The 26,936-nt window shown below is 37.0% G+C and overlaps 1 protein-coding gene across 11 annotated transcripts in view; it reads right to left on the bottom strand.

The window, feature by feature from the left end:
• The window catches only part of EVI5 (ecotropic viral integration site 5), a 217,276-nt gene that overhangs the window by 134,410 nt on the left and 55,930 nt on the right, over positions 1-26,936 (bottom strand). For all 11 annotated transcript variants that reach the window (XM_070486836.1, XM_070486834.1, XM_044748907.2 and 8 more), the window contains 7 exons: positions 22,515-22,704; positions 21,635-21,859; positions 20,754-20,828; positions 16,291-16,416; positions 14,391-14,534; positions 13,077-13,166; positions 12,875-12,972 (listed from right to left, as the gene is read on the bottom strand). In XM_070486836.1, coding sequence (XP_070342937.1) covers positions 12,875-12,972; positions 13,077-13,166; positions 14,391-14,534; positions 16,291-16,416; positions 20,754-20,828; positions 21,635-21,859; positions 22,515-22,704 — 948 coding nt within the window. The remainder of the gene's footprint in view (positions 1-12,874; positions 12,973-13,076; positions 13,167-14,390; positions 14,535-16,290; positions 16,417-20,753; positions 20,829-21,634; positions 21,860-22,514; positions 22,705-26,936) is intronic.

Consider the following 26,936-nt stretch of genomic DNA (forward strand, 5'->3'; position numbering starts at 1 on the left):
GCACTGTTACAATAATAACAGCTTTTATAATTACCCATGTGTTTACCTTCAGACCTTTATTTCTTGATTCAATGAGTTACTGTCTAGTGTCCTTTCATTTCACCCTGCAGGAATGAGCATTTCTTACAAGACATTTCTAGTGATAATGAGTTCCCACAGCCTTTGTTTATCTGAGAATATCTTGATTTCTCCCTCACTTTTGAAGGACAGTTTTCTTAGAGATAGGATTCTTACTTGACAGTATTTTCTTTTAGCATTTTTAATGTATTAGCCTACTGCATTCTGGCCTCTGAAGTTTTTGAGGAGAACTCTGCTTGTCTTATCGAGGATCCCTTCTAGGTGATGACTTGCTTCTACCTTGCTGCTTTCAAGATTCGCTCTTAACCTTTTACAAGTTTAATTACAATGTGTCTCGGTGTGGGTCTCTTTGAGTTCATTTTACTTGGAGTTTGTTGAGCTTCTTGAATGTTTATATTCATGTTTTTCAACAAATTTGGGAAGTTTTCAGCCATTATTTCTTCAAATACTCTCTCTGCCCCTTTCTCCCTTCTCTTTCTGGGACTCCCACAATGTTTATGTTGGTATCCCACAGGTCTCTTAAGACCCATTCACTTTTCTTCTATATTTTTTCTTTCTGTTCCTCAGAGTCAATGATTTCCATTGTCCGATCTTCAAATTCACTGATTCTTCTGCCTGCTCAAATCTGCCTTTCAATGACTGTTGTGAATTTTTCATTGCAGTTATTGTACTTTTCAGATCCAGAATTTCCTTTTTGCTTTTCTCTTCACTGATATTTCCATTTTGTTCATATATCTTTTTTCTGACTTTTTCCACATCTTCCTTTAGTTCTGAAAGCATCTTTTAAATTCTTTGTCTAGTATGTCTGTCATCAGGTCTTTTTCAGGGACAGCTTTTATTTTTTTCCTTTGAATGGGCCATACTTTCCTGTTCCTTTATATGCCTTGTGGGTTTTTTTGTTGTTGAAAACTAGATATTTGAATATAGTAATGTGGTAACTCTGGAAATCGGATTCTCCTCCTCCCTAGGGAGTTTGCTGTGTTTTGTTACTGTTTTTGTCTTTTTGATCATTATAGGCTGTCTCTGTGCTAATAATCAACCTGAACTGTAAACCTGAAGTATTTTCAGGTCTTTTCTGAGCCTTTCCCTGAGCATGCACAGTCACATTCTAATTTTTCCCATATATGCAGTTGTTTTTGAATGTCCTAGTCTTTAATGTCTCATTCCCAAAAGGGGAAAAAGAGAAAAAAGAAGAGGAGAGAAGGTCAACAGCCCTTTAAGTCTCCTGGCAGTCACTTCAGCTGGAGGAGGAGGAGCTTGCCACAATGAGAAGAGGTGCCAACAACAATGGTTGCCCACTTCTTTGCACCTCTGTGATCAGAAACAGCAATCGGCAAACAGAACATAGATCCCCAATATCTGGAAGACAAGGTTCTTTTTGCCCACCCTGGCTCCCACAGGTTACATATAGGTTGCTCCAGGAAAACAAGCATAGTTGTGAGCCATGTGGCTGAGGGGTGGAGGATGGGTATCTGCTAATGTGCTAAGAGCTGAAGTTGACCAAATTAACGCAATTCACCATCTAAGCCTTCCCCTATAAGTTACAAGCCTTCAATAGACTCAAGGGTTCCAAAATAGTTATACCAGATTCTGCCAGCACAATTGTTGTCTGTATGGGAGACAGATTCCTGATGCTTCCTACTCTGCCATCTTCCCACAATCCTCTGTCCACAGTGACTTTTTAATATAGGTTGTTCTGCCAATTTTGAGGCTTAGAAAGGTTGAGAAACTTGCCTAAGGTCACACCCTTCACTACAACACAACTCTGTCTCATTTTGGTATAGCTAAAAGAATATAGGATATTCACAAGAGTTTATAAAAGACTCTAAAGAGGTGCAAAACATTTTGAATAATGGCTGTACTGTTGAAATAAGTTTAAAGCCTTCACAAATGACTACTCTGAAGTAGATATTTTGTTACATATTATGTGATAAATGTCATTGTTACTCATTCATGCACCAAAACGAAACACTAAGAGTCATCATTTAATCCTTGCTTTCCAATTCAGTCACCAAGTATGTTCAATTCAACCTCCTTAACAATGCTCTAGAATTCATTATTACTTCACCTGTATTGATAATGGTTTTTCAATAAACTTTATACTTAGAACAGTTTGGGATTTAGAAAATAATTGAGAAGAGTACAGAGTTCCTACATACCCTATCCCCAGTTTCTCCCACGTTTAATATGTTATATTAGTATAGTACATTTATGACAATTAAAGAACCAATATTGATATATTATTATTAATTAAAGCCCATACTTTATTCAGATTTCCTAAATTTTTGTCTAGTGTCCTTTTTCTATTCTGGGGCTCCCATCTAGAATACTACATTACATTTAGTTGTCATGTCTTCTTAGGCTCCTCCTGACTGTGATAGTTTCTTAAGACGTTCCTTGTTTTTGATGAACTTGACAGTTTGAGGAGTACTAGTCAGGTATTTTGTAGAATGTCCCTCAGCTGAGACTTGTCTCACATTTTTCTCATGATTATACTGGGGTTATGGGTTTAGGCGAAGAAAACCACATAGATAAGTGTCATTTTCATCACATCATATCAAAGGTACAAACCATGAGCAAGACCTTGTTGTTGATGTTGACCTTAATCACCTGGCAGAGGTACGCTTGTCAGGTTTCTAGAAAACTACTTCAAAGCAGCTACAAAGACATTTCATTCTCCTCTCCCTGACAATATTTTTAGGCCTCCATTATAGCTTGTCTAAATTACTACAGAACACTTCTAATTGTTTTCTCTACTGCTAGTTTCATAACTCAATCTTTTCTGCACACGATTACCAGAGTGGTGTTTTTAAAATGCTGATTTGGATCATGCCACTCCCAGAGTTAAATGGCTGCATTATCCATTATCTTCAGACTATGTTTCAAAGATTTATTAAAAGCCATCAAGGCTCTTTGGAAAAATGACTTATTCCTGTGCAGGAGCAGGTAAGGTACAAGATGAGGCTGGAATATATTGCTGCCCTGAAAGTAAGAAAATTCTCAAAGAATCATGGGGACACGTCAAAAGGACACAGCAGCCAGCTTGAAGGAGCCCCAAATGGACAAAGCAGGGTCAATTTGAGAGTAATGGATTACAATTCACCAAGTAAAATAAGAGTTCATGAATTCACACTGATATAAATGAATAAATAAATAAGAAGGGAAAGCTCTTCCTTACAGAATCCCAATCAACACAGAAGGAATGAGGGAGTGAGAATATCATAAATGGATTTAAATTTGGTGAGGAAAAGTTTGATAAGGAACAAGATATATAATCTCAAAGTGTCAAATTAATAAACAGAAACCTCATCACATTGCAGCTGGGAGGCCAAAAGGGGGAGCTCTCACGCTCTATGTCAATAGCCCAGCCCAAAAGGAAAAAGAAAGACTTCCTCTTCTTGACCGGCAAGAAGCTCAGTCAATGAGAGATTGTCACAACTCAGCTAATGAAAAGCCACTACACATAGAACTATCAACTCTTCCAACAGACTCTTTGTTCACAATAGCCTTCCCAGCTTCCTCTTCCCTTCTATAAAAGAGTTTCTCTTCCTTTGCTGCTGGGGGATTTGCACATGGCTTGCTATAGTTGCAGACCCTAAATTAGAATTCTTTGCTGATTCTGAATAAACTCATTTTTGCTGAAGAAATAACTGGCTGTCAATTTGTTTAAGTTCAATAGTAACAACACAAATTACTTTATAATAAAAAGCAAAATAATAACTTTATAGTAGTGAAACTTGGCAGACGTCACTTTAACCAAGTGATCAAAGCTAACATCATCAATTATGAGACAAACCAATATCATATAACTGTTACATGGTGAACTGAGAAGATATAACATCATTGGTGCACCTGCCAAAAAATGCACAACCTGAATCTAATCATGAGTAAATATCAGAGAAACTCAAATTGTGGGACTGTACACAAAATAAGTAGCCTATACTCTTCATATATATCAAGGTCAAAAAACATAAAGTAGGATTGAAGGAGTGTTTCAGATTAAAGGAGACTGAACTGACACAACCACTAAATGCAATGCATGATCCTGGAGTGGATCCAGGACCCGGGAGCTGAGGGGTGAAGAGTAGATGGGACTAGGGTTTTGGAGTGGCTGGGAGGGGGAGATTGTTATAAAGAATATTATTGGTAAAGTGATAAAATTTGAACTTGCATTGTGGATTAGACAGTAGGATTGTACAAATGATAATTTTCCTGATTTTGATTAACTATTAGGTTATATAAAAACCAAAAAATCACTGCTCTTAGGAAGTGCACATTCAAGTATTTAAGGATAAAGGCTGCAATATCTCAACTTACTCCCAAATAGCTCCCCAAACAATGGGTATGGATTTTACGTACACACAGACACACACAATTATTTCTTTTTATATATGGGGGGAGAGAGGATAACAAAGAAAATAGGGCAAAATGCAAACAATTGGTGAATTTGGATAAGTGGTATATGGGAGTTGCTTGTATTATATTTATAACTTTCTAAAAAGTTTAAAAGTATACCAAAATAAAAATTACAACAAAAAGAGCCAAACACTAAGACTGATCGTTTATAACGTTCATGTCTTAAAGGAACCTCTGAGCCTCTGTATATAGTAGCCTTCTGCCTAAAATGCCCTCCTTCTCCTCACCTGACCAACCTCTACTTACCCTTCTAGACACAAAAAGAGTGAAATTTTTAAAATGAGATGATGTCAGTTTTCTCAAAATTCTCTATTGGTTTCTCCTCGGGTGTAGAATATAAATCTGGCCCATGAGGAAGCCAATAATGTCCAATAGAACTTTTGAAAATGTTCTGTATTTGTGCTGTCTAACACAGTAGGCACTAGCCACAAGTGAGTGACTAATGAGCATTTGCAGTGTGGCTAATATAACTGATGAAATGAACTCTTTAATTGCATTTAATTTAAAAAGCCACAAGCAGGTAGGTAGTGGCTGCCATAAAGGACAGCACAGCTTTAAATACTCCTATTCCCCCTCCATGTTTCGGACCTCATTGCGCACCACACTCCTATTTACCTATGCTACAGTCACACTGGCTTTTTGCTGTTCCTTAAACATATCAACCATATTTTTGCCTCAAGCATTACATTTACTATTCTCTCAGCATGGAATACACTTCCCCCAGATAATCACACAGCTCTCCCTCTCACTTCCCTCAGGTGTCTGCTAACATGACATCTTTTCAGTCTGTGTGCCCTATCCTTGAATGCTCTATCAAAAATAGCACCCCCATCACTCCACATCCTTCATTCTGCTTTATTTGTCCTTCATGGCACTTTCACTGATGGACATTATACTGTATATTTATTTTCTGTCAATCTTTTGCATTTCTGTAAGTTGCACACAAGAGGGCTTCCTGTTGTAGTCATCATTTAACCCCAGCAATTAGAAATATAAGTTCTTTGAAATGGTACTCTGGTGCTATCTCCACCAGAAAACAACCCCCATCTTCATCCACTGCCATCCTCTTATCTGACCAAGTCAGTGGTCTTCCAATCTTTCAATTCATGTACCTGCTAAAAGAATGTTTCCCCTCACACATTTTAAAGACTTCTAAAAAAAGTTTTTTTAGAAGTATATATAGTTGCAAAGGATGTAATTTATATGTGCTTCAAAATTTTTCCACTAAAACTTTAAGTGAGATTTACCTCATTTAATTTATGAATAATGTCTTATAACCTAAGTGGCAGAGGCAGTCATTGTAATTGAACCAATGAGTGAAATTGTATTTACTTTCTGTCATTAAAGTCAGCCTTCATTTTTCAACTCAAATAAATGTATGTTAATACTTGCCCCCATGATCACCATTCTACTTTTCAATTCTAACTGTAAGAAAGATAAGGCAGCCTTGCCAAGTTACTTGTGAGCTGTATGAAATAAAAAGCTGCTCCATGAGATGTTTCTTGCTTTGCTCTCTCAGGCGATTCTCCCTCTGGAGCAAGGCATTCTGAAATTGCCCTTTTTGTTTGGTACCCCAGTGATTTTATGTCCCAAAGTAATGTACCTTAACAACATTTGGAAAGCGACAGGTTTGCAATCCTTTTATAAAGTGGCAGAAAGCAGACTGTGAAAGAGGAGGTGGAAAGGAGTATCAAGATATCTCTATCATAGGAATATCATCAGGCAGATAAATGTGAGGAAAGAATACAGATGAAAATTGAAAATCCAGCTACCATGCTCTGAACATTTTCCTGACCCCCAGCAGACTATGAAAGACAGACATTAGGCACCTCTCACATATTATATTAATAACCTGCTATATTGGCATCTACCAGATTGTAGTTGCTATTAAGCTATTTACTTCTCTGTTTCATCACCCCCCAACCCACAGGAAGCTTGAAGCTTCTTCAGAGCCAGGTCCAAGTCTAAGTTTGTTACATATTCCAAGAGTGTGCTTAGTAGAAATAACCGGATGAGACTCATTTTTTAATACTGATAAAGGATTACTAACCAGAATATGCATAAAGAACTACTAACAACTAAAAAGTAGTCAACGCAGTAAGAAGTAGACACTGCAATAAAAAAGGGAGGGGAAAAAAAGGAAAAACATGAGGCCAATTAACATATGAAAAGATGCTTACTCTTAATAATTAGGGAAATGCAAAGTAAGTCCAAAATCAGATACCATTTTAAACTCAATAGATTGGTAAAAATTAAAAATAACCAGTGTTGATGACAAAGTAGAACAATGAGAACTCATATATTGCTGGGTGAGACTATATTATAGTAGCACATTGGCAAAATTTTGTAATGTTAACATGGCCTACCCTGCAGCCTAACAATCCCACTCCTAAATATTTATCATAGAAAAATTCTTGCACAAATATTCATAGTATTTTAATAGCATAACAGCAAACAAGCTAACCTAGAATGTCTGAAATGGCCATCGGGAAAATAGATAAATTATAGCAGATTCACTCAATAGAATAATATAGAGGAGTGAAAATTAAACATCTATAGCCACAAAAAAAATCTAATGAACTGTACTATCATAACGTCAATCAATAAACTCAAATCACAAATGATATAATACAGGATGATACAATTTTCATAACACTCAAAAATAAACACAACTACTTATATATATAGTAAGACTATTTTTAAAAAACCAAGAGAATGAATAATGAATCCAAAATTCAGGATAATGATTACCTCTTGCAGAGGGGCACTTAGGCCATGTGATACGTTCATAAGCATTTGTTTCATCGTTATGCTTCATAACTTAAAACATTATATATATTCTTTTGTGTTTATCAAACGTTATACTTTTGTGTGTATATGATAAAAGTTTTTAAAAAATAAAGAGATAAAGTTGAAAAATAAAATAAACTGATCACCTACATCCAAAATTAATATATCAAGTATAATTAGGAATAAAAACCATCTATTGGAACTGCAACTGGGAAATAATTATTTCTTAACATTTCAACCGCTATCACCCTAATCTAAGTTTTCATTATTCTCTAGTCTAGATTATTTCAATAGTTTGCTAACTCCTCTCCCTGAATCTACCCTGACCCTACCTCCTTTACTGTCTATTCTCCACATGGCAGTCAATGTAGTTTTGTTAAAACACAAGTCCTTCCTCTGCTCTTACTCAAAATAAAAGCAAAAGTCTATCCCAAGGGCTAAAAAGCCCCATTACCTCTCCATCCCATCTTCCTCCCTCTCTCCTCTTGGCCCACTCTGCTCCAGCCATCATGGCCACAATGGTGTTCATCAAATGTGCTGAGCACACTTCTACCTCCAGGCTTTTGAAATACTTGTCCTCTATGTCTGGGAAGCTCTCTGAGTTATCTGCATGGCTTGCCTCTTACTTCTATTAGGTCTCTGCTTAAATGCTACCTTTTAAGAAAGGCCTTTGCCCACCAGTGGACTTAAAAAAAAAAAAAAAGGCACCCATCTGTTACTCTCAAGTCTCCTTACACAGACTGTCTTTCTTTCTTTTTTTTTTTTTGATGAGGAAGATTCACCCTGAGCTAACATCTGTGCCAATATTCCTCTATTTGGCATGTAGGATACCTCCACAGCACAGCTGATGAGTAAAGTAGGTCTGCAGCCAGGATCTGAACCTGTGAACGAGGGCTGCCGAAGTGGAGTGTGCAGAACTTTAACCACTCAGCCACGGGGCCAGCCCCAGATTGTCTTTCTTCACAGCACTTACCTACACCTGACACGTAATTCTGTTTAATTTCTGCCTCACCACACGCACTAGAACATAAACTCCCCATGACAGTGGCGATTTTGTCTACTGGGTTCGACATTTTATTTTCAGCACCTAGAACAATGTCAGCACGCAAAAGAACTATTTCTTGAATAAATGAATAAAGAGTTTAAAGAAGTGGTTTTAGTGGAAGGAGTAAGGGCAGATACCAGATTACAAAAGTTTAAGAAATAAATGGTTAAGGAGCGACATCAGCATCACGGTGGAGTGAGCTCTTCCCTTAGTCTCTCCCCTAAGATACAATGAAAAGGACATTCATAAATCAAGAGACGAGATCCACACACCACTACAGACATCTGAGAGATCCATGCAGCCACACATCTGAAGGTGGGGCTGCCAGAGCCCCTGGGAGGCAGTGGAAGGAGGTGAGCGGATCTCCTCTCCCTCCCCAAGCGGCAGTGGTCTAGGGTGTGGGACTTCGCGTGGCAGTGGTGCATGGCTGAGAGGAGAAGGGGGAAAAGTCAGCCCTCCATGGGAACGCTTTTGCTCTCAGAGTTGCCTCCCAGACCATGGAAACCCTCTACACAGAGGTGGCTAAGGAACTGCAGGGTCGCCCTCTCCAAGCTGAGCAGCCCAGGCAGCCAGCCAGTAAGTGCAGAGGGGGAGCATGGGCAGGAGAGGAGGCGCCTCTTTCCCCCATCCCGCCTGGCCAGTAGGCCAGGACAGGGGATCCCCGCCAGAGCACCTGCGCCTATGTATGCAGGGCAGCAGTGGGCAGAAGCAGCGAGCCCTGTTGGCACAGCTTCCAATGGATGGGCACAACTGCCAGGGGTCACAGCAGGCTCAGAAAACATAGCTCCTGTCCCCACCAGTGGTGGCAAGTGGAATCTACGAGAAGATATGAACACTATGAGATGGCAGAAGTCCACCTCATCCAATAGCAAGAAGAAATATATTAACACTCCAGACCAGAAGGAAAATGACAAGTACCAATTATAAGAGAATACGATGAAAAACTATATGCCAAACAAATTGGACAATCTAGAAGAAATGGATAAATTCTTAGAATCATACAACCTCCCGAAAATGAATCAAGAAGAAATAGAGAATCTGAACTGACCAATCAGAAGTAAAGAGATTGAAATGGTAATCAAAAACCTCCCAAAAAATAAAAGTCCAGGACAGATGGCTTCTCTGGAGAACTCTAACAAACATTCAAAGAAGATGTAATACCTATCCTTTTCAAACTATTCCAAAAAATTGAAAAAGACAGAATACTTCCTAACTCATCCTATGAGGTCAATATCACCCTGATCCCAAAGCTAGACAAGGACAACAGAAAGAAGGAAAATTACAGGCTAATATTGCTGATAAACACAGATGCAAAAATCCTCAACAAAATATTGGCAAACCAAATACAGCGATACGTTAAAAGGATCCCATCAATGGGACTTACACCAGGGATGCAGGGATGGTTCAATATCTGCAAATCAATCAATGCAATCCAACACATTAACAAAATGAGGAATAAAAATCACACATGATCTCAACAGATGCAGTGAAAGCATTTGACAAGATTCAACAGCCATTTATGATAAAAACTCTCAATAAAATGGGTATAGAAGGAAAGCACCTCAACATAATAAAGGTCATATGACAAAACCACAGCCAAATTCGTACTCATGAGGGAAAAACTGAAAGCCATCCCTCTGAGAATAGGAACAAGACAAGGGTGCCCACTCTCGCCACTCTTACTAAACACAGTACTGGAGGTTTTGGCCAGAGGAACTAGGCAAGAAAAAGAAATAAAAGGGATCCAAGTTGGCAAGGAAGAAGTGAAACTCTCACTGTTTGCAGACGACATAATTCTATACAGAGAAAACCCTAAAGAATCCATCGAATAACTATTAGAAATAATCAACAACTACACCAAAGTTGCAGAGTACAAAATCAACTTACAAAAATCAGTTGCATTTAAGGGCTGGCCGTGTGGCCTAGTGATTAAGTTTGGTGCACTCCCCCTTGGCAGCCTGGGTTCGGTTCCCAGGCACAGACCTACACCACTCAGTGGTGGCCGTGCTGTGGCAGAAAGCCACATACAAAATAGAGGAAGATTGGCACAGATGTTAGCTCAGGGCCAATCTTCCTTACCAAACAAAAAAATAGTTGAAGTACTGTTAAATCTAGATGATAAGCATATGGATATTTACTATTCTAGTATCTCTGTTTTTCTGTATGTTTGAAAAATATCTCAATTGGGCTCTGTTTTTCTGTATGTTTGAAAAATATCTCAATTGGGAAAAAAAGCAGATGAAATATGATCTGGAACTAATGACTATAAACTACTTTTTCCTTCACTGTTAAGCTTCATAAAGGGAGAATGGAATGCTATGTTGAGAAAAGTTTTGTTTCTGTTGTTTTGTTTTTTATTGAGGTAACATCACTTTATAACGTTATATAAAGTTCAGGTGTACATCATTCTATTTCAATTTCTGTGGAGACTACATCATGTTCACCACCAAAGACTAATTAACATCCATCATCACACACATGTGCCCTATTACCTCCTTCGTCCTCCTCCCTCCCCGCCTCCCCTCTGGTAACCGCAAATCTCATCTCTGTATCCGTGTGTCTGTTTTTGTTGCTTTTAAGTCAGAACTCAAAAACAGCTTCATATATTGAAGAAAACGAACAACAGAGAGAGAGATTGAAGATAAAAGACAGACGAACAATTAATGGAGGAAGGACCTGGAAGAGATGGGAATGAATAACATTCTACACTCTGATTTAGCATTATAAAGGAATAGAAATATGGTATTCTGAAAAGGGAAGAAAAGAAATATGGCTAAGTCTGTAATCTGGAACTTACAGCAGAAAAGTTCAGTAAGTCTGAAAATGATGGCTGATGAATTAAGAAGTAAGATAATCTGCTGGATATGGCAAAACGGGGACGGGATCTTGGGAAGAACGGTAAGGTGTGAAATAACCACTCTGAGGAAAGAGAGAACTAATCCAGGCCAATGAAAATATACATGGAGCGGAACTTGAGACACAACTTACTGCCAGCAATCTCACTAACAATGCAATTTTCTCTAACACTCAGCTACATGAATACAGGGTACAAAACGTCAGAGGAGGTATACTTATTCAGACCAGACAAAGGCTATTAGACATCAAACTAGGAATCGTGATAAAGCAGAACAGAGGCAATAGGAGTAAGAGAATGAAAGAACTAGAGGGTCAGACTTTTGATAAGCAGATAATTGAAATTTCAGAAATGAGATTATACTGGTAATATACAAGATCTAAAAGGAGAATCAGTTATCCTGTTCTCTACAAGTCTTTTTTAAAGTAAAATAAATTCTCTTTTTGGCTAGTGTGATTTAAATTTGGTTTTACCAAGAGGTGGAAATTGAGACGGCTCCTTAAGGTTTTATCAATTACTGAATAGTTCAGTTTTTTGATCTTATAATGTCTCAACATGATGATGTAATGTGACTGGTTATTAGAAATTTCACAAGTAATTTATTATTAATAACAGTTGAAGTTCATAAATTGGCTTGCTTTTGCAAATTAGAGCTAATTTTTTTTTTTTTTTGAGGAAAATTAGGTTTGAGCTAACATCTGCTGCCAATTCCCCTCTTTTTGCTGAGGAAGACTGGCCCTGAGCTAACATCCATGCCCATCTTCCTCTACTTTATATGTGGGACACCTGCTACAGCATGGCTTGCCAAGCAGTGCCATGTCTGCACCCAGGATCCAAACCAGGGAACCCTGGGCTGCCAAGCGGAACGTGCACACTTAACTGCTACACCACCGGGCCAGCCCCAGAGCTAACTAATTTTAGTAACATAATTCTCACTCATATTCTAAGACATTTTCTGAAGTAGGAACTTCCATGGGAGTATGTTGTACATATTATTGAGAACTGCCAACATATAGTACCGCTATCATTTTAAAGCATCTTGTACCATAGAAACTAGTGTCAGGAATGCTAACTATGATCTCAGGCTAAAATTTATTTAAGTACTGGAAGCCAGAAGACTAAGAGCTGTCATTCTTAATTAACACCTTTTACTATATTACAAAAATTAATCTTTATGAGTCAAAACTGCTTATCTTGAACTTTTATGAAATACACATCAAGAAAAGTTTCATTAGAAGGTAATACACAATAAATAAAAAATTTAAGTTCTCATTCCATTCTTCATGCCTATCTTGTTGGTTATGCTAATCTTGAACTTAAGTGACAATCTGGGGTCAACTGAAAGAAAAAGAATGTCAGTGAATTGGACAACACCATAAAAGTGGTTTTTAAAATAATAGCACACTCACATATATATACTTACCAGGTTCCTAATTCTAGTCAATATGGAATGGGAAAGGGGAGTTTTAAAGGTAATCCACAATGGTCTGATGCACTGCTATTAAGAGCAGTATGAAATTCCAACATTAATTTATGTTATATTGAACCAATACCATCAAATAAAATACTACAGTTCTATAAACTGAGAAGGAAAACTGCACTAATCACTAGAATGTTTTGCCACTTCCATTTAATTTCCTATATGCTACAACAAACCCCCATAACTAAAAACGAAAATATAAAATACTTACTTTTTCATTTTTTTTGAGTTATATTTGACTTGGTAAGCTGCCTGGATTAATTTGTCTGGACCACCATCAAACTGATGTGGAATGACCTTCTGAAAGTGCTAGATAAAATAAAAGAAAAATGTAAGAACTACTTAATGCTGTTTATTATCAACTAATTAACAGTAAAATCTAAGGAAATTCAGGAAATCATGAACTGACTTACCTGTAACATCCCTTCCATGTCGAGTTGCATCAGTTCTGCCTGATTCATTTGAAGAAGTGCTAATCCTACTCGAAAGACTATTTCTAAACCCTGAGGAAAAAAATTATATAAAGCCAAATTTGTCTTACTCTTCCATCAACAAAAACTAATCATTCAAAAGAATACTAAGGTAAACATTTAGGGATCTAAACGAGAGGTTGGCAAATATTTTCTGCAAAGAGTCAGATAGGAAATATTTTATGCTTTATGGTTGCTGTCACAAATACTCAACTCTGACATTGTAGCCCAAAAGCAAACATAGACGACACATCAACAAATGGGCATGGCTGTGTTCCAGGAAAACTGTATTTACAGAAACAAGTAAGCACAGATTTGGCATGCAGAACCAGGACAAATCAATACACAAATCATAGTTTGCTGGCTCCAGACTAAACTAATTTAGCTTCGTAATTCAAATTGACATTCCCAAGATGTAATTAATAACAATTAACACTGGGTTTAAGATGTAATTAATAACAATTAATAATACTTTCAGGTGCTATCCACCATTGATCACCTATTCTTACCTTCCTATCTTCTCACCCAAAATACAGAAGACCAAGAATCACTACTACATGTCAATGACAATTAAAAGGACTACCTGCAGTGTGTTCATGGAATAGAAGAAAATTACACTCATTAATTCTTGCTCTTTGGGTAACAGACACATTGCAACAATATTAACTGCAAAATTAACTGAAAATTGCAAATTTTCTCTCTCACTAATTCTCACTACCAAGAGGTGACACAGAGGTTTAAGAGTGTGGGATTTTTTTTTTTTAAGATTTTATTTTTCCTTTTTCTCCCCAAAGCCCCCAGGTACAGAGCTATGCATTTGTTTTAGTTGTAGCTCCTTCCAGCTGTGGCATGCAGGATGCCACCCCAGTATGGCCCGACGAGCAGCGCCATGTCTGCACCCAGGATTCGAACTGGTCAAACCCTGGGCCACTGAAGCAGAGCATGAGAACCCAACCACTCGGCCACGGGGCCAGCTCCCTGGGCTCCAGATTCTGATTGCCTACATTTGAATCCTGGTTCTACAACACTTATGTGCTATACGTCCATAGATAAGCTACTTAACCTTTCTCTAAGACTCAGCATCCTCATGTATCATCTATCAAATGGGGAAACTAACAGTACTTGATAGGGTTGTTACCGGCTTAAATGAGAGCATACAAGTAAGCAGTTTAGCATGGGATACGGGTCTCCTTTATTGCTCTCCTCATTGCCCTGCTCTAACTAACCCAATGATAGTTTGCCCATTCGTTAGCTTACCTCAGACATAAAGATATCAAATATCCTTGTTGCAATTGGTAGTGGAAAAGTCGTAAGAAAGATAGTCAGAAACCAGGATGATGCATACATTGAGGTATGAAAACTCTGAGACTGAAAATGCACAAAGAGCTCTGGAAGATGTTCCTTAAGAGAGGAAAAGAATTAGTCAAAACATAATAAAATTGAGTATTTTAAACCAGATCATTGTGTAAACACTAGATTACCCTATATCAAACACAAAGATAAGATTAGGCAACATAAGGAGAAGTTAAGATGCAGAAATTGATACATTCAGGTTAGTGGTTACTATCTGGGAAGGGAAAAGGGGAAAGGATGTGGAGTTGGAACTCTGTATTTACAACATTTGTTTCATTAATAAAAAGAAAAATCGAAATAAATGAGCAAAACTTTTAGATTTGTTTAATTTTGTTGGTGAGTACATAGGTGTCTGATTTATTTTCTATATTCTTCTATAATATTTTTAAGATTTTTTTTAAAAGAAATGCTATGCTGAAATACTTTCCGATGCAGTCTATCATTGCTCACCTATCCTTGCTTTCCTACCTTCTCATCCAAAATACAGATGCTTCAGCAACTCTAGCAACTCAAAACATAAATGACACATTAACTGAAAACAAACCCAGAGAGTTTAAGGTTGATAAAAAAACAAGCTTACTATTTCAGAAAAAAATTTAACTAAGAATCATCTCAAGACCTACGTTGTCTTTTTCTCTAAAATGTAAAAACAGGGGCTGGCCCGGTGGCACAGAGGTTAAGTGCGCACGTTCCACTTCGGGGGCCCAGGTTTGCCTGTTCAGATCCCAGGTGTGGACATGGCACCGCTTGGCATGCCATGCTGTGGTAGGCGTCCCACATATAAAGTAGAGAGAGATGGGCACGATGTTAGCTCAGGGCCAGTCTTCTTCAGCAAAAAGAGGAGGATTGGCAGCAGTTAGCTCAGGGCTAATCTTCCTCAAAAATAAATAAATAAATAAAATAAAATATAAAAACATTTTGAAAAAAAGGAAATTAAATAAATAAAAAATTTTTAAAAACATTTTGTATATCTCCTTCCTCCAGCTACATATAGAAAAGTTAGAGGATTTTAAAATTCCTGTGGGTAAGGCTGCCAGGGAAAAGGAGACTCACAAAAATGGCTCTGATGCCAGCTGAATCATTAACCTATATTCTTAAATTCTGCTTATCTAATTGAAATTTAAGTAAATGAGAATATTTACACCATTGTATTACAAGACAACATAGTAAACTTATTTATATATAGAATATATAAATTAAATTCAGAAAATTAAAATATTTCAGAGGTGTTTTTCACTTGATCTTGATTCCTCTCTTCTTTACCCTCACATAGTCACTAGACTCCGAGTCTTAAACTGGCAACATAAAAAGGACGGAAACATTATTTTTAAAAAAGATTACAACCTGGCAAAAAAAAAATGAGATAAAAAGGGAAAGCAAGAGGGCAGGACTAAAAGAGAAGGCAGAGAAAGTCTCAAAGGAAATGAACTGACGTCAGTGTCATAATGTCATGGGTTCCTGTAAGAGAGCATAGTCTACGTAACAGTAATAGGATATAATAGGGCATAATAAGGAAACTCATGCATTTGGGCAATGGGGTGGTGAGACATTTGACACAAATAACTGAGGTTTGAATATGAGAACTGCAGCCACATTCCTGACTGCGTTCCACTGCAGAGAGCACCAACGGGGAAGTAGGTCTAAACTGTCCATTAATGGACCAACAACCACCATGTGATTAAAACACTGATTTTTTTCCAATTGCTTTGATGCTTTTAATGTTGAATTTGTTTAGTTGTCACTCAAACCAACATGGCAAAAAATATAAAAGCAACATGCCCTTTTGTTAACTCTACACTTTTACCTGTATCATGCATTCAAACTGGTACATACAAAGGCCCAGCTCTGCCATCGTTGGTTTAAAAAGTTCACGAAGTCTATAATCTTGCATTAATTTAACAAATACACAGAAAGCTTCTTCTTCGGGCATCTACATTAGGAGAAAAAAAATAGGTTAATGTTCTGTGATACACAAATAAGCTAAAATATATTTCAACTATATTATATAAATGCTGTGTCAAGTGGCCATGTGATGCAATGTTAAGAGGAATGGACTAGGGGCTGGCCCCGTGGCCGAGTGGTTAAGTTCGCGCGCTCCGCTGCAGGCGGCCCAGTGTTTCGTTGGTTCGAATCCTGGGCGCGGACATGGCACTGCTCATCAAACCACGCTGAGGCAGTGTCCCACATGCCACAACTAGAAGGACCCACAACGAAGAATATACAACTATGTACCAGGGGGCTTTGGGGAGAAAGAGGAAAAAAATAAAATCTTTAAAAAAAAGAAAGCTATAAGAGGAATGGACTAGAAATCAGAAGGTTCTAATCTCCCATTCTATCACTGAGAATAGGAAGTTAGAGAAATCTTACAACCTATATGACTAACTGCCTCACTTGCCTATTTCATTAATTCAACCAACAAATATTCATTTAGAGCCAGATATTTCCCTCTCTCTGGATATTTACCAGTGAACAAAATAAACACAATCTCTACCCTCAAGGAGCCTGAATTTTCCAGCAGGGAGAGATAGACAATACATGGAATAAATCAATTACTATATATGTCAGATGGTCATGAGTGCTATGGAAATCAAAAACAAAAGTAGGGTAACAGGAAAAGCTGGGAAGATACACTGCTATTTATGCAGGTAGGTCAGGCAAAGCCCCGTGACAAAGTAACATTTGAGCAGAATACTGAAGAAAGTAAGGGAGTAACTGAGGAAACAGTCCTGGGAGAATAATACAAAGGCTTTGAAAAGGATTTGCAGCTCAAGGAACAGCATATAGGATATTACTAAATTAGACATAATGTTTCAAGCAGAGATTAGGTTATAGAGGAGAAATAACAGACAATAAAATTACGTGGGGCTTTAGAGGCCACTGTAAGGATGTGGACTTTTACCTTAAGTGAGATGGTAAGATTTTCGAAGATTCTGAGCAGAAATCATATGATATGGTGTAAGTGTTAAAAGAACTTGTAAAATAAGTTTTCAAAGATTCTGTAATTGGAGTTTAAAGGTATCAATTTCACATTTTATGTGTAACTCACAAGAAAATTATATCAAATCAGATAATGAATGTAAAAGCTCTGTAAAGAGCTACAGAGATATTCGGAATATTTAGTCAAATAACATTTATCCAAATTACCGTCTTTCTCAAAATGATAAAATTTTCTAATGCTCATTCACTCGCATTATACCAGCGTGTTTCAAAAGAGGAAACCGGAAAGAATCTCTAGGCATTCCTGTTACTGAAGACTGCTTCTAATAACAATACATTTTTCCTGGCCTCGACACAGCCACAGAGAGGAGCCAAGAGTAACTCTTGGCAAAACCCATACTTTCTTTCTCCCAATGCATATGGCTACAATTCTGCCTTGCAGACATCCTTATTAACCCTATCAAGTCCTACAGCCCCATTGATTTATGTCAGTCACTACAAGACACCCAACATCCCAGAACTCTCATCCTAGGTAATTTTATTGCTCCCCTAATCTAAACCCATTTCCAACCTTCCCTAAACATTTTCCACAGCAGTTTCTGGAACTCATAATCTGCCATCAATAAAATATCCTACCTATAACCTCAATCTCTTTACTAAATGTCCTTTCACCTTCCTCCTCTAACTGAAATCGGCTCCCACCTAACGTGGCTGTTTTCTCTCCCACAGCACTGGAAAAGGCCAGGGAGTAGAGGAGTCTGTGTTCCTCCCTGGACCTCACTGCCTCATTGCTATTACATTAACTCCCCCTTCTCTCTGAAACACATGCCAGCAGATATCATTCATTACTCCTCTTTTTTTTGTAGCATCTACAAACCTCTGGGTCACCCTCCCAAAGCCTGCTCATTTGCAAGAGGATGAATTCCTTAGCCAGCAGATCATTGACTTCCTTTCCTCCAATGATCCTGGCAGGCAGTTACCAGCATAGGCTCTGGAGCCACACCACCTAAGGTTCAAATTCCACTTAACAGCTTAATTGCAAGAGCCTCCTCACTGGTCGCTCCACCACCTCCCTTGTATTTCCTTCCCAACAGTTAGTCTCCATGCAGCACGGAACTGCCAGAGTGATTCTTTCAAAGCATGAATTAGATCATCTCACTCCGCTGCTCAAAACACTCCAGTGGCTTCCAATATCCTCAATAAAAGCCCAAATCCTTACACGGTCCTACATGTCGTAACCCCATACTCCAACCTCATCTCCCACCACTACACTCCCCGTCTACTTCTTCCCTGACCCCTCACTCCAGTCACAATGGGAAGGAATCAATTAATCTCCCTTTTCTGTCTTAGAAGAATTTCTTCTCTTCCCAACATTTCAAAAAAACCTTCATTCTCTCTTCTGCAATAGCATTGATATGGAAACTGGGAGAGGGTTTAAAAATTGGCGATACTTTAAAAAACAAGTCGAAGTGATTGAATAAAAAACCAAAAAGAGGTAGAAAAAATATCACTGGGTCCTTCTCAAAAAGACTGAAACAACGCACACAAAATGAGAAAGTGTGACATCGAGTAAAACAGAAATATGAAGAACATTCACCCAACTGTTTTATAGTCGTTCCTTTCTATGAGAAAGAAATCTGCACACCTGAGTCTTAGCACAAGCTGCTGCTACACACTTCAGGACACTGAGTTAATAAGAACCCATGTCTTTTGTGAAGGTCTAATGGGGACATTATCTACCTAATTTTATAGGAGCACTAAGATATACACAAAACATATATCCAGCACTTTTAACTATTTTTGTTTAGCAGACTCACTGAGCTACGTTTCTAACTAATATATAGGAGGCAATATAGCATTAAGTACAAGAGAATAAGCTTTAGAAACAAAGAGAGGGGCTTTTAAATCTGGCTGTATCACACTTTCTAACTTGCGGCCCTGGGTTATCAAATGATTATTGTTTTGTTTTTTGTTGTTGTTGTTCTCCTTTTTTTTCTTTTTTTTTTTAAAGATTTTAATTTTTTTTCCTTTTTCTCCCCAAAGCCCCCTGGTACATAGTTGTATATTCTTTGTTGTGGGTCCTTCTAGTTGTGGCATGTGGGACGCCGACTCAGCATGGTTTGACGAGCAGTGCCATGTCGGCGCCCAGGATATTCGAACCAATGAAACACTGAGCCGCCTGCAGCGGAGCGCGCGAAGTTAACCACTCGGCCATGGGACCAGCCCCTCAAATGATTATAGTTATGGTAGTGTGTTAGCTGCCCCTGACAGCAATAGTTAAGTAAATCAACCACTGAATGAAAGTGAGTATCACTACCAGCACTGCCTGCAGTGTCCTAAAGGGAGGTGCGATGGCCCCTTGGGCTTCCTAGAGAGCTAAGTCAGCTATCGTGAGATTCATGCCTCAAATGGGGAAAAGCGGCTCTTTCGATGCTCAACAGAAGTAACTACTGAAAGGTTATTTTGGAGCTAATATGGAAATAAAAGGAATAGAACTGGGACAAAAATCACTGGATTAATAATATGGATATTTGAGTTCAATACTGAAAGGTCTACCAATATTAACCAAGTACAAATTAGGAAAATTCTCATTTTGCAAAATAGCTATACTTCAACATTAACGAAATTGTTATCTCCAAGGTTTCTTTTCAGACGATGTTTTAGTCTGAGACTGACTACAGAGCATGATGGACTTCAAAAAAAAGTTTCTACAAGTCTAAAAAGATAATACTATATGCCATTTCACTTCAAAGCTATGACGACTGTCCTGTTCCTGACTTCTGAAAACACCTGACCCAAACCCTCTCCAAAATAAGTCACTGCCAATGGAAATATATGTTATAACTCTGCGGCAGTAAAAGTGACTGAGTACCTCCATCTTAGAGCCTATATCACAATACCCTTAACAAGCCCTTAGCTTCATGACAAACAAAATTCCTGAAAAAGTTTCCAAAGACGCTGTACAACATAAGTAAGATTTTCATACCAACACTTTAATTGCGTCCTCCTTAGTTGGGAAAGATTACTCCTCATTAAATATTGCCATATAAGTTAAGATCTAAAAGTAGATACAGGTTTTCATAGAATATTATGGTCCAAACGTAGATACCAAGAAGTTGAAATTTCATTTAGTGGCAGGATATTATTGTGTGTTATTTTCAACACTTTTAATATTTTAAACTGCAAACTAAATATTCTTATTTAAATTATGCCTAGCAGGAAATGCCCAATATCCACTTATACTTAATAAAAACAAAGATGATTTTTAAATTCTCCAATGCAATTTTAATAAAGAACTTAATTGGACATTTAATACTTGTACTAACTTACCTGCATAAGCAACAATCCAACTATAAAAGCACTTCCTTGACAGTAACCAACCTCACGATCCACTAAAGAATATGCCTAAAAAGTAAAGAAATGTTCAAAATACTTTACCATGTTATATCTTCCTTACCTAAAAACCTAAAAATATTAAGAAAGTGGATTAGAGACCATTTATTTTTCAGAAAAGCTATTGCTTGCTTGTTGTAGATGTTATCCTATAAGTATTTAAAAAGCAAATGATTTATTACATAAAATCTTCTTTTGACAATTTCCCAATTACAAACTGACAGCTCTGAAGGACAAGAAAATAAAGGAATTTGTACTCAGGAAAGCAACAGAGTTTAAAAATCATTTTAAATGAATATCTGAAAAAGATAAAACCAGAGTAGGACTAAGGTAAAGCACTGGCAAAGATGAAATGGTTTAACAAGAAATCAATATTTCACAGAGGTAGCTAAAAGGGAAAGGAGCTATGGCAAGGGAAAAGGCAATACTGAAGAAAAAATTACAATGGCACATACACTTTTAAGGGCTAAGAGCTCTTAACAATGCTAGCCATAGACAGCAGAAAAATCTGCTCCCCTCTATGAAACTCACAGAAGGTGAAATATTGATTTTCATAGAGAATATCTCTACAGTATCTTGGTCTATAGATTATTTGATTTTGGCCAAATAACACCAAGCAATATGATGAATTTTCTAATAAATTCTCCAAACAAGACAGTGATGTAGCATCAGAATTACAGCAGAAATTATGCTAAAGCCAAATTTATTGCCAAAGTAACTGATTATTGGAGTGAGAATTCGTGCTCACTGGCGGAAACATGTAATTTCAACCTTCTGGGAATTCATTTCATTTCAAAAAATGAATAAATAGAACTTACCTTCATTACATTAAATAAAACCTCCTGTCCAAGGCTATCTTTTTCCTTAAAAAAATTATGTTCAGGGTAAGTTCTAGCAATGTCCCTTCGGATCAATTTTTCACAAGGTGAGGTCATTTTCAGGAGTTCTGAATACTGATCCTTAATTGGCATACTCTGTGCACTGCATAAAAGTTGCCAAACTATTGCTCTAAAGTGGTGGGGTATCCCTTTACGAACAAGTTCCTAAAAAGAAAAATACAAGTAAAACAAAAATTTAAAAATGAAGTACTTAAGTCTCTTACCTTGAAATTCAAAGACTTATTGGGGGTTGGACTGGAGTGGAAGACTTTACCAAATTTGTAATTCACAAAGCTACTTTCACAATAAGACTAGGGAACTTTTTAACCAAAGCTAAGATTTAGCCCTTGAGTGTACCCTGTTCTGGTCTGGGGGAATACAATGCCATGGGTCAATTCTTGTCATTTCACTCAGAGTATGGCCTCTAACGGTGTTAAGGACTTGATAATCTGCAGAGCTGTGAATGATAGCACAGTAACCATCATCTTTTAAAGGGCTGCTTTAGGCAAAAAAAAAAGTAAAATACTGATAATTCAAGGATGTAGGATGTTACAACTTCATTTCTGAATCTATAAAATGAGAGAATTAAATTTCCAAAATAATTTTCAGCTATATATTTCTACAATTAAAAGATCTCTATAACAACTGATATTTACAAATCAAAACTTCTATGGGCATGAATAAATGAAAACACATAAAGCAGCCCTTTTTATTACAGCACTTGGAATGTCCTAAAATCTGATTTGTTTTTATCCTCTATTAATCCATACCAGATGTCCTTTGGGATAAGAGGAAGAACTTCAACAAACAATATGAATACCTTAACTTGCTTTTCCTTCTTTTTGCGCACATCTTCCCATTCATTAACAATTCTTCCCCAAAGAATCCAAGAATCTTCTTCAAGGTGGCTGAGGTTGCTAGAGGCTGATGAACTTGATACAAGGGAGGAGCCACTGTTTCTTCTTGACCCATTTACAGATCTTAAAGACTTACTATCCGTCTCTAACAATCTAAAATATAATTAAAAGTTGCTCAAGTTCTAATCTCACAGTGATACTAGATGAAGCAATGATGATACTTAGAGCTTCACTACAGCAAGTTAGCCATGGTTTAAAAATATGCAGAATTTCAATAATGTCTGGTTGGCATCTATAAAACTACTGCTGCATTTTCTTCATCTAAACATAGCAACTTCGAAATTTAAAATAATAAATTTTGTTAAATATTTTAGTGTTATTAGTCCCATCATAATTTCCCATCACCTCCCCTAGAAATTCAAATTAGGAGAAATCTGGTAAGAAAAGTGGTTGGGAAGGCTTCAGGAAGAAAGAAATTGTACTTGGAAGAAGTATAACAAAGTCTACAGAAGAACTAAACCTATCATGTTTACAACATGTCCAGGGCTAAAAAAGTAAGGCAGAGCCACACGGATTAACCAAACCCCTTTTCTTTTTTCACTGTGCTTCACCCATGCATACCTAATCTAACCAAACAAAAAGTGTTTTGCTTGGCCTGTGCAGTATGTAAAAAACTGAACAATTACTAATATTAAAATTGGAAAATTTCATTTATTTGTTTATACACACATACATTTATATTTATTTACAATCCTGGATTCTCTTGAAAAATGAAAAGATAGGGCAAAATCAGGCCAATATTCCTGCACAGGAACAACAGGGTATCTGTAGCAGGGCAGGAGCTTCTCCCTTTAGATGAGAAAGGACTTTGATCCACTCAGTCTCCATAATCCCTACCATCTCCCAAAAACTCAGGCCAACTAATAGCTGTTATTTATCTTTGGGCTTCACTGTTAAACAGACCTCTCAACTCTAAGGCCCTGTTGGCCTCTGAGTTTGCAATCCTGTTCTAGGCCGCTTCCTTATCTGCAGAAAGACAGGTCCCATTCCATGACTCATCACAACATCAAATCCATTATTTCTTTCAGATCTACACAGGCTACAAGGAAAGGCTGAAAATGTGGCTCTCTCATTATAAAGATGAAAACTACACATCATTCAAATAAGGGGCTTACAACATCACTTGTGCATTTAACATGGCTACTACTTACTTCCAGTAACTCCTTCAGAAAGTCATCTGCTTACAGTACAAAAAATGTTCCCAATACTAATTTACAATATATAAAAACTAAGAAAGAAAAGAAAGATATGGGTCAAACCCTACTTAGCAGATTATAGAAACACTCTTTGTGAGCCAGATTTATATCTTACTCATCTTTATATCCCTGAGAGCATTTAGCTCAGTGCAAAGTACATTAAATATTGACTGAATTGAAATAAAATAAAAATCTCCATATTAAAAACATCTTCAAATGCCCAGATATGTCATATTCAATAACACAATAATATAAATTGAACAAATTCTATCCTTATTCATGGGATAATTTAATACCTTTTCATGGCAATAATAATTTAAATAAAATGTCCCAAATATTGCAAGAAACAGAAAAATTTATAAAACAGCCAAATAAAGGGTCAACTATTTGCTATATATATTCTCTATTAGAAAAAATAATAATGCTGTTTTACTTGATTTTTTTAATTTGATTTTTTTTGCTGAGGAAGATTTGCCCTGAGCTAACATCTGTTGCCGATCTTCCTCTTTTTGTATGTGATCCACTGCTACAGCATGCCCACTGACAGACAAGTGGTATAGGTCTGTGCCCAAGAACTGAACCCAGGCCGCTGAAGCTGAGTAGTTAAGCTGAACGTAACCACTAGGCCACCGGGGCTAGCCCAAAGTTTTACTTTAAATACTGTTTTTTCCATATACATTATTTCAGTAAGTCCATAATATACCTTATGGAAAAATTAGTGTATGTACATAAGTAATTTTAGGTATGATTCTAAAGCTTAAGAATTCTAAATGGAACAGAGAAACAAACTTTCCTGAAATAACCTGAACCTAAGTTCTTCATTTCACTTAATTATTCATTGAATGCTTGCTATATGCCAAATAATTAAAATACACCACTGACATCAATCAATAGAGAATCAGGCAGTTAAAAATAAAATAATGGTATTTCCTAGGTTAAACGTAAGCTTAAGATATAACGGAAGTATAGATGAAAAAGTGCCTAAAAGAAGGCTTCCAGAGAGTCAGAAAGCTCTCAGAGATTGCCAAGTTGCAACTTTCAGGATAAGCAGGAACGCCAAGTGAATTCACTGGTGGGCGAGAGAAAAGGGTTAAGTAGTTCACCTTCAGAGGACATTGAAGTAACATATACAAATATACAACACTGTGAGAAACATTTACAAATGAAATATTCCAAGACATAACTTATGTAAAGATACTGTCCCTGCCTTAATTTACTCGATATACAAAAATGACTCAAAATGCACAAGAGGCCTGAATATAAAAGCTAAAACTATAAAACTCCTTCAAGAAAACAGAAAAAAGTCTTCAAGCACTTAGAGAAGGCAAAATTTGTTAAAGGGATACAAGGAAATACTATTAAAAAAAAGTGATTAAGAAATAAATTGGACTTTATCAGACTTAAAAAGCTCCGTTCTTCAAAAGAAACCATTAAGAAAATGAAAAGGTAAGCCATAGACTGAGAAAAAATATTCTCAAGATACGTATCCAACAGAACATTGGTATCCAGAATATATGAAGAACTCCTAAAAATCAATAATTAAGAAGGCAAACAACACATTTTTTAAATGAGTAACATAAACTGACACTTTCCAAAACAAGATAATCAAGGGACCAATGAGCAATTAAAAAATGTTCAAGATTTTTAGTTATCAAGGAAATAGAAGTTAAAACCACACTATATACACATTAGAAAGGCTACAATTCTAAAGACTGACCATACCAAGTGTTGCCCAGGATGGGAGCAATTGTAACTCTCATACATCAATGTCAGGAGTACATAATAATTCAACTGCTCTGAAGAATTGTTTGGCAATTCTTTATAAAGTTAAATACATTTTCATATGACCCGCCAACAGAAATGAAAATGTATGTTTACAAAAAGACTTGCAGTTGCAAGTTCATAGAAGCTTTATTCATAATAGCCAAAGCCCAGAAACAACCCAAATATTCAGAAAAATAATCAAATTGTGATATATGAATTCACTGCAATACTAGTCAGCAAAAAAGAGAAACAAACTACAGACACATACATTAACATGGATGAGTTTTATAAACGTTGGGTTGAGGAAAAAGCCAGGTGCAAAAGAGCACATACTACATGATTCCACTTATATGAAGCGCAAGAACAAGCACATTAGAGAAGAAAATATAGGAGTAAATCCTCATGACTTTAGGTTAAGTAAAGCCTTCTTAAATATGACACTATAAGCACAAATGGCAAATAAATATATAAACTGGACTTCATCAAAACTAAAAATGTTTTGTATCTCACTGGATGCCATCACAAAAGTGAAAAGAAAACCCACAGAATGGGAAAAATTATTTGCAACCCACGACACTTGTACCTAGAATACATAAAGAACTCTTACCACTCAATAATAAAAAGACAAACAACCCAATTTAAAAATGGGCAAAGAATCATAATAGACATTTTTCCAAAGAAGATGATACAGTAATTGTTTTGAGGCACCATGAACCGCATCCATATAAGATTGAGAACTTAATCGATAAATGTTGTGTGTGTTCAAGACCTCAGTGTAGGAAGTAACAGCAGATGTGGTAGAAACAGCTAGAGAACTAGAGTTAGAAGTGGAGCCTGAAGATGCAGCTAAATTGTAGCAATCTCATGATAAAACTTTAACGGATGAGGAGCTGCTTCTTATGGAAGAGCAAAGAAAGTGGTTTCTTGAGATGGAATCTATTCCTGGTGAAGACGCTGTGAAGACTGTTGAAATGACAACAGAGGATTTAGTATATTACATAAACTTAGTTGATAAAGCAGCAGGAGAGTTTGAGAGGATTGATTCCAATTTTGAAAGAAGTTCTACTGTGAGTAAAACTCTATAAAACAGCATCACATGCTACAGAGAAATCATTCGTGAAAGGAAGAGTCAATCAATGTGGAAAATCATTGTTGTCTTATTTTAAGAAATTGCAACAGCTACCCCAACCTTTAGTAAGCACCATCAACCTGATCACCCAGATGCCATCAGTGAGGTAAGACCCTCCACCAGCAAAAAGATTAAGACCTACAGAAGGCTCAGATAATGGCTAGCATTTTTTAGCAATAAAATATTTTTGAATTAAAGTATTACATTGTATTTTTAGACATAATGCTATTGCACAC

The sequence above is a fragment of the Equus asinus genome, chromosome 16 (assembly GCF_041296235.1).
Source record: "Equus asinus isolate D_3611 breed Donkey chromosome 16, EquAss-T2T_v2, whole genome shotgun sequence".
NCBI classification, from domain to species: Eukaryota; Metazoa; Chordata; class Mammalia; order Perissodactyla; family Equidae; genus Equus; species Equus asinus.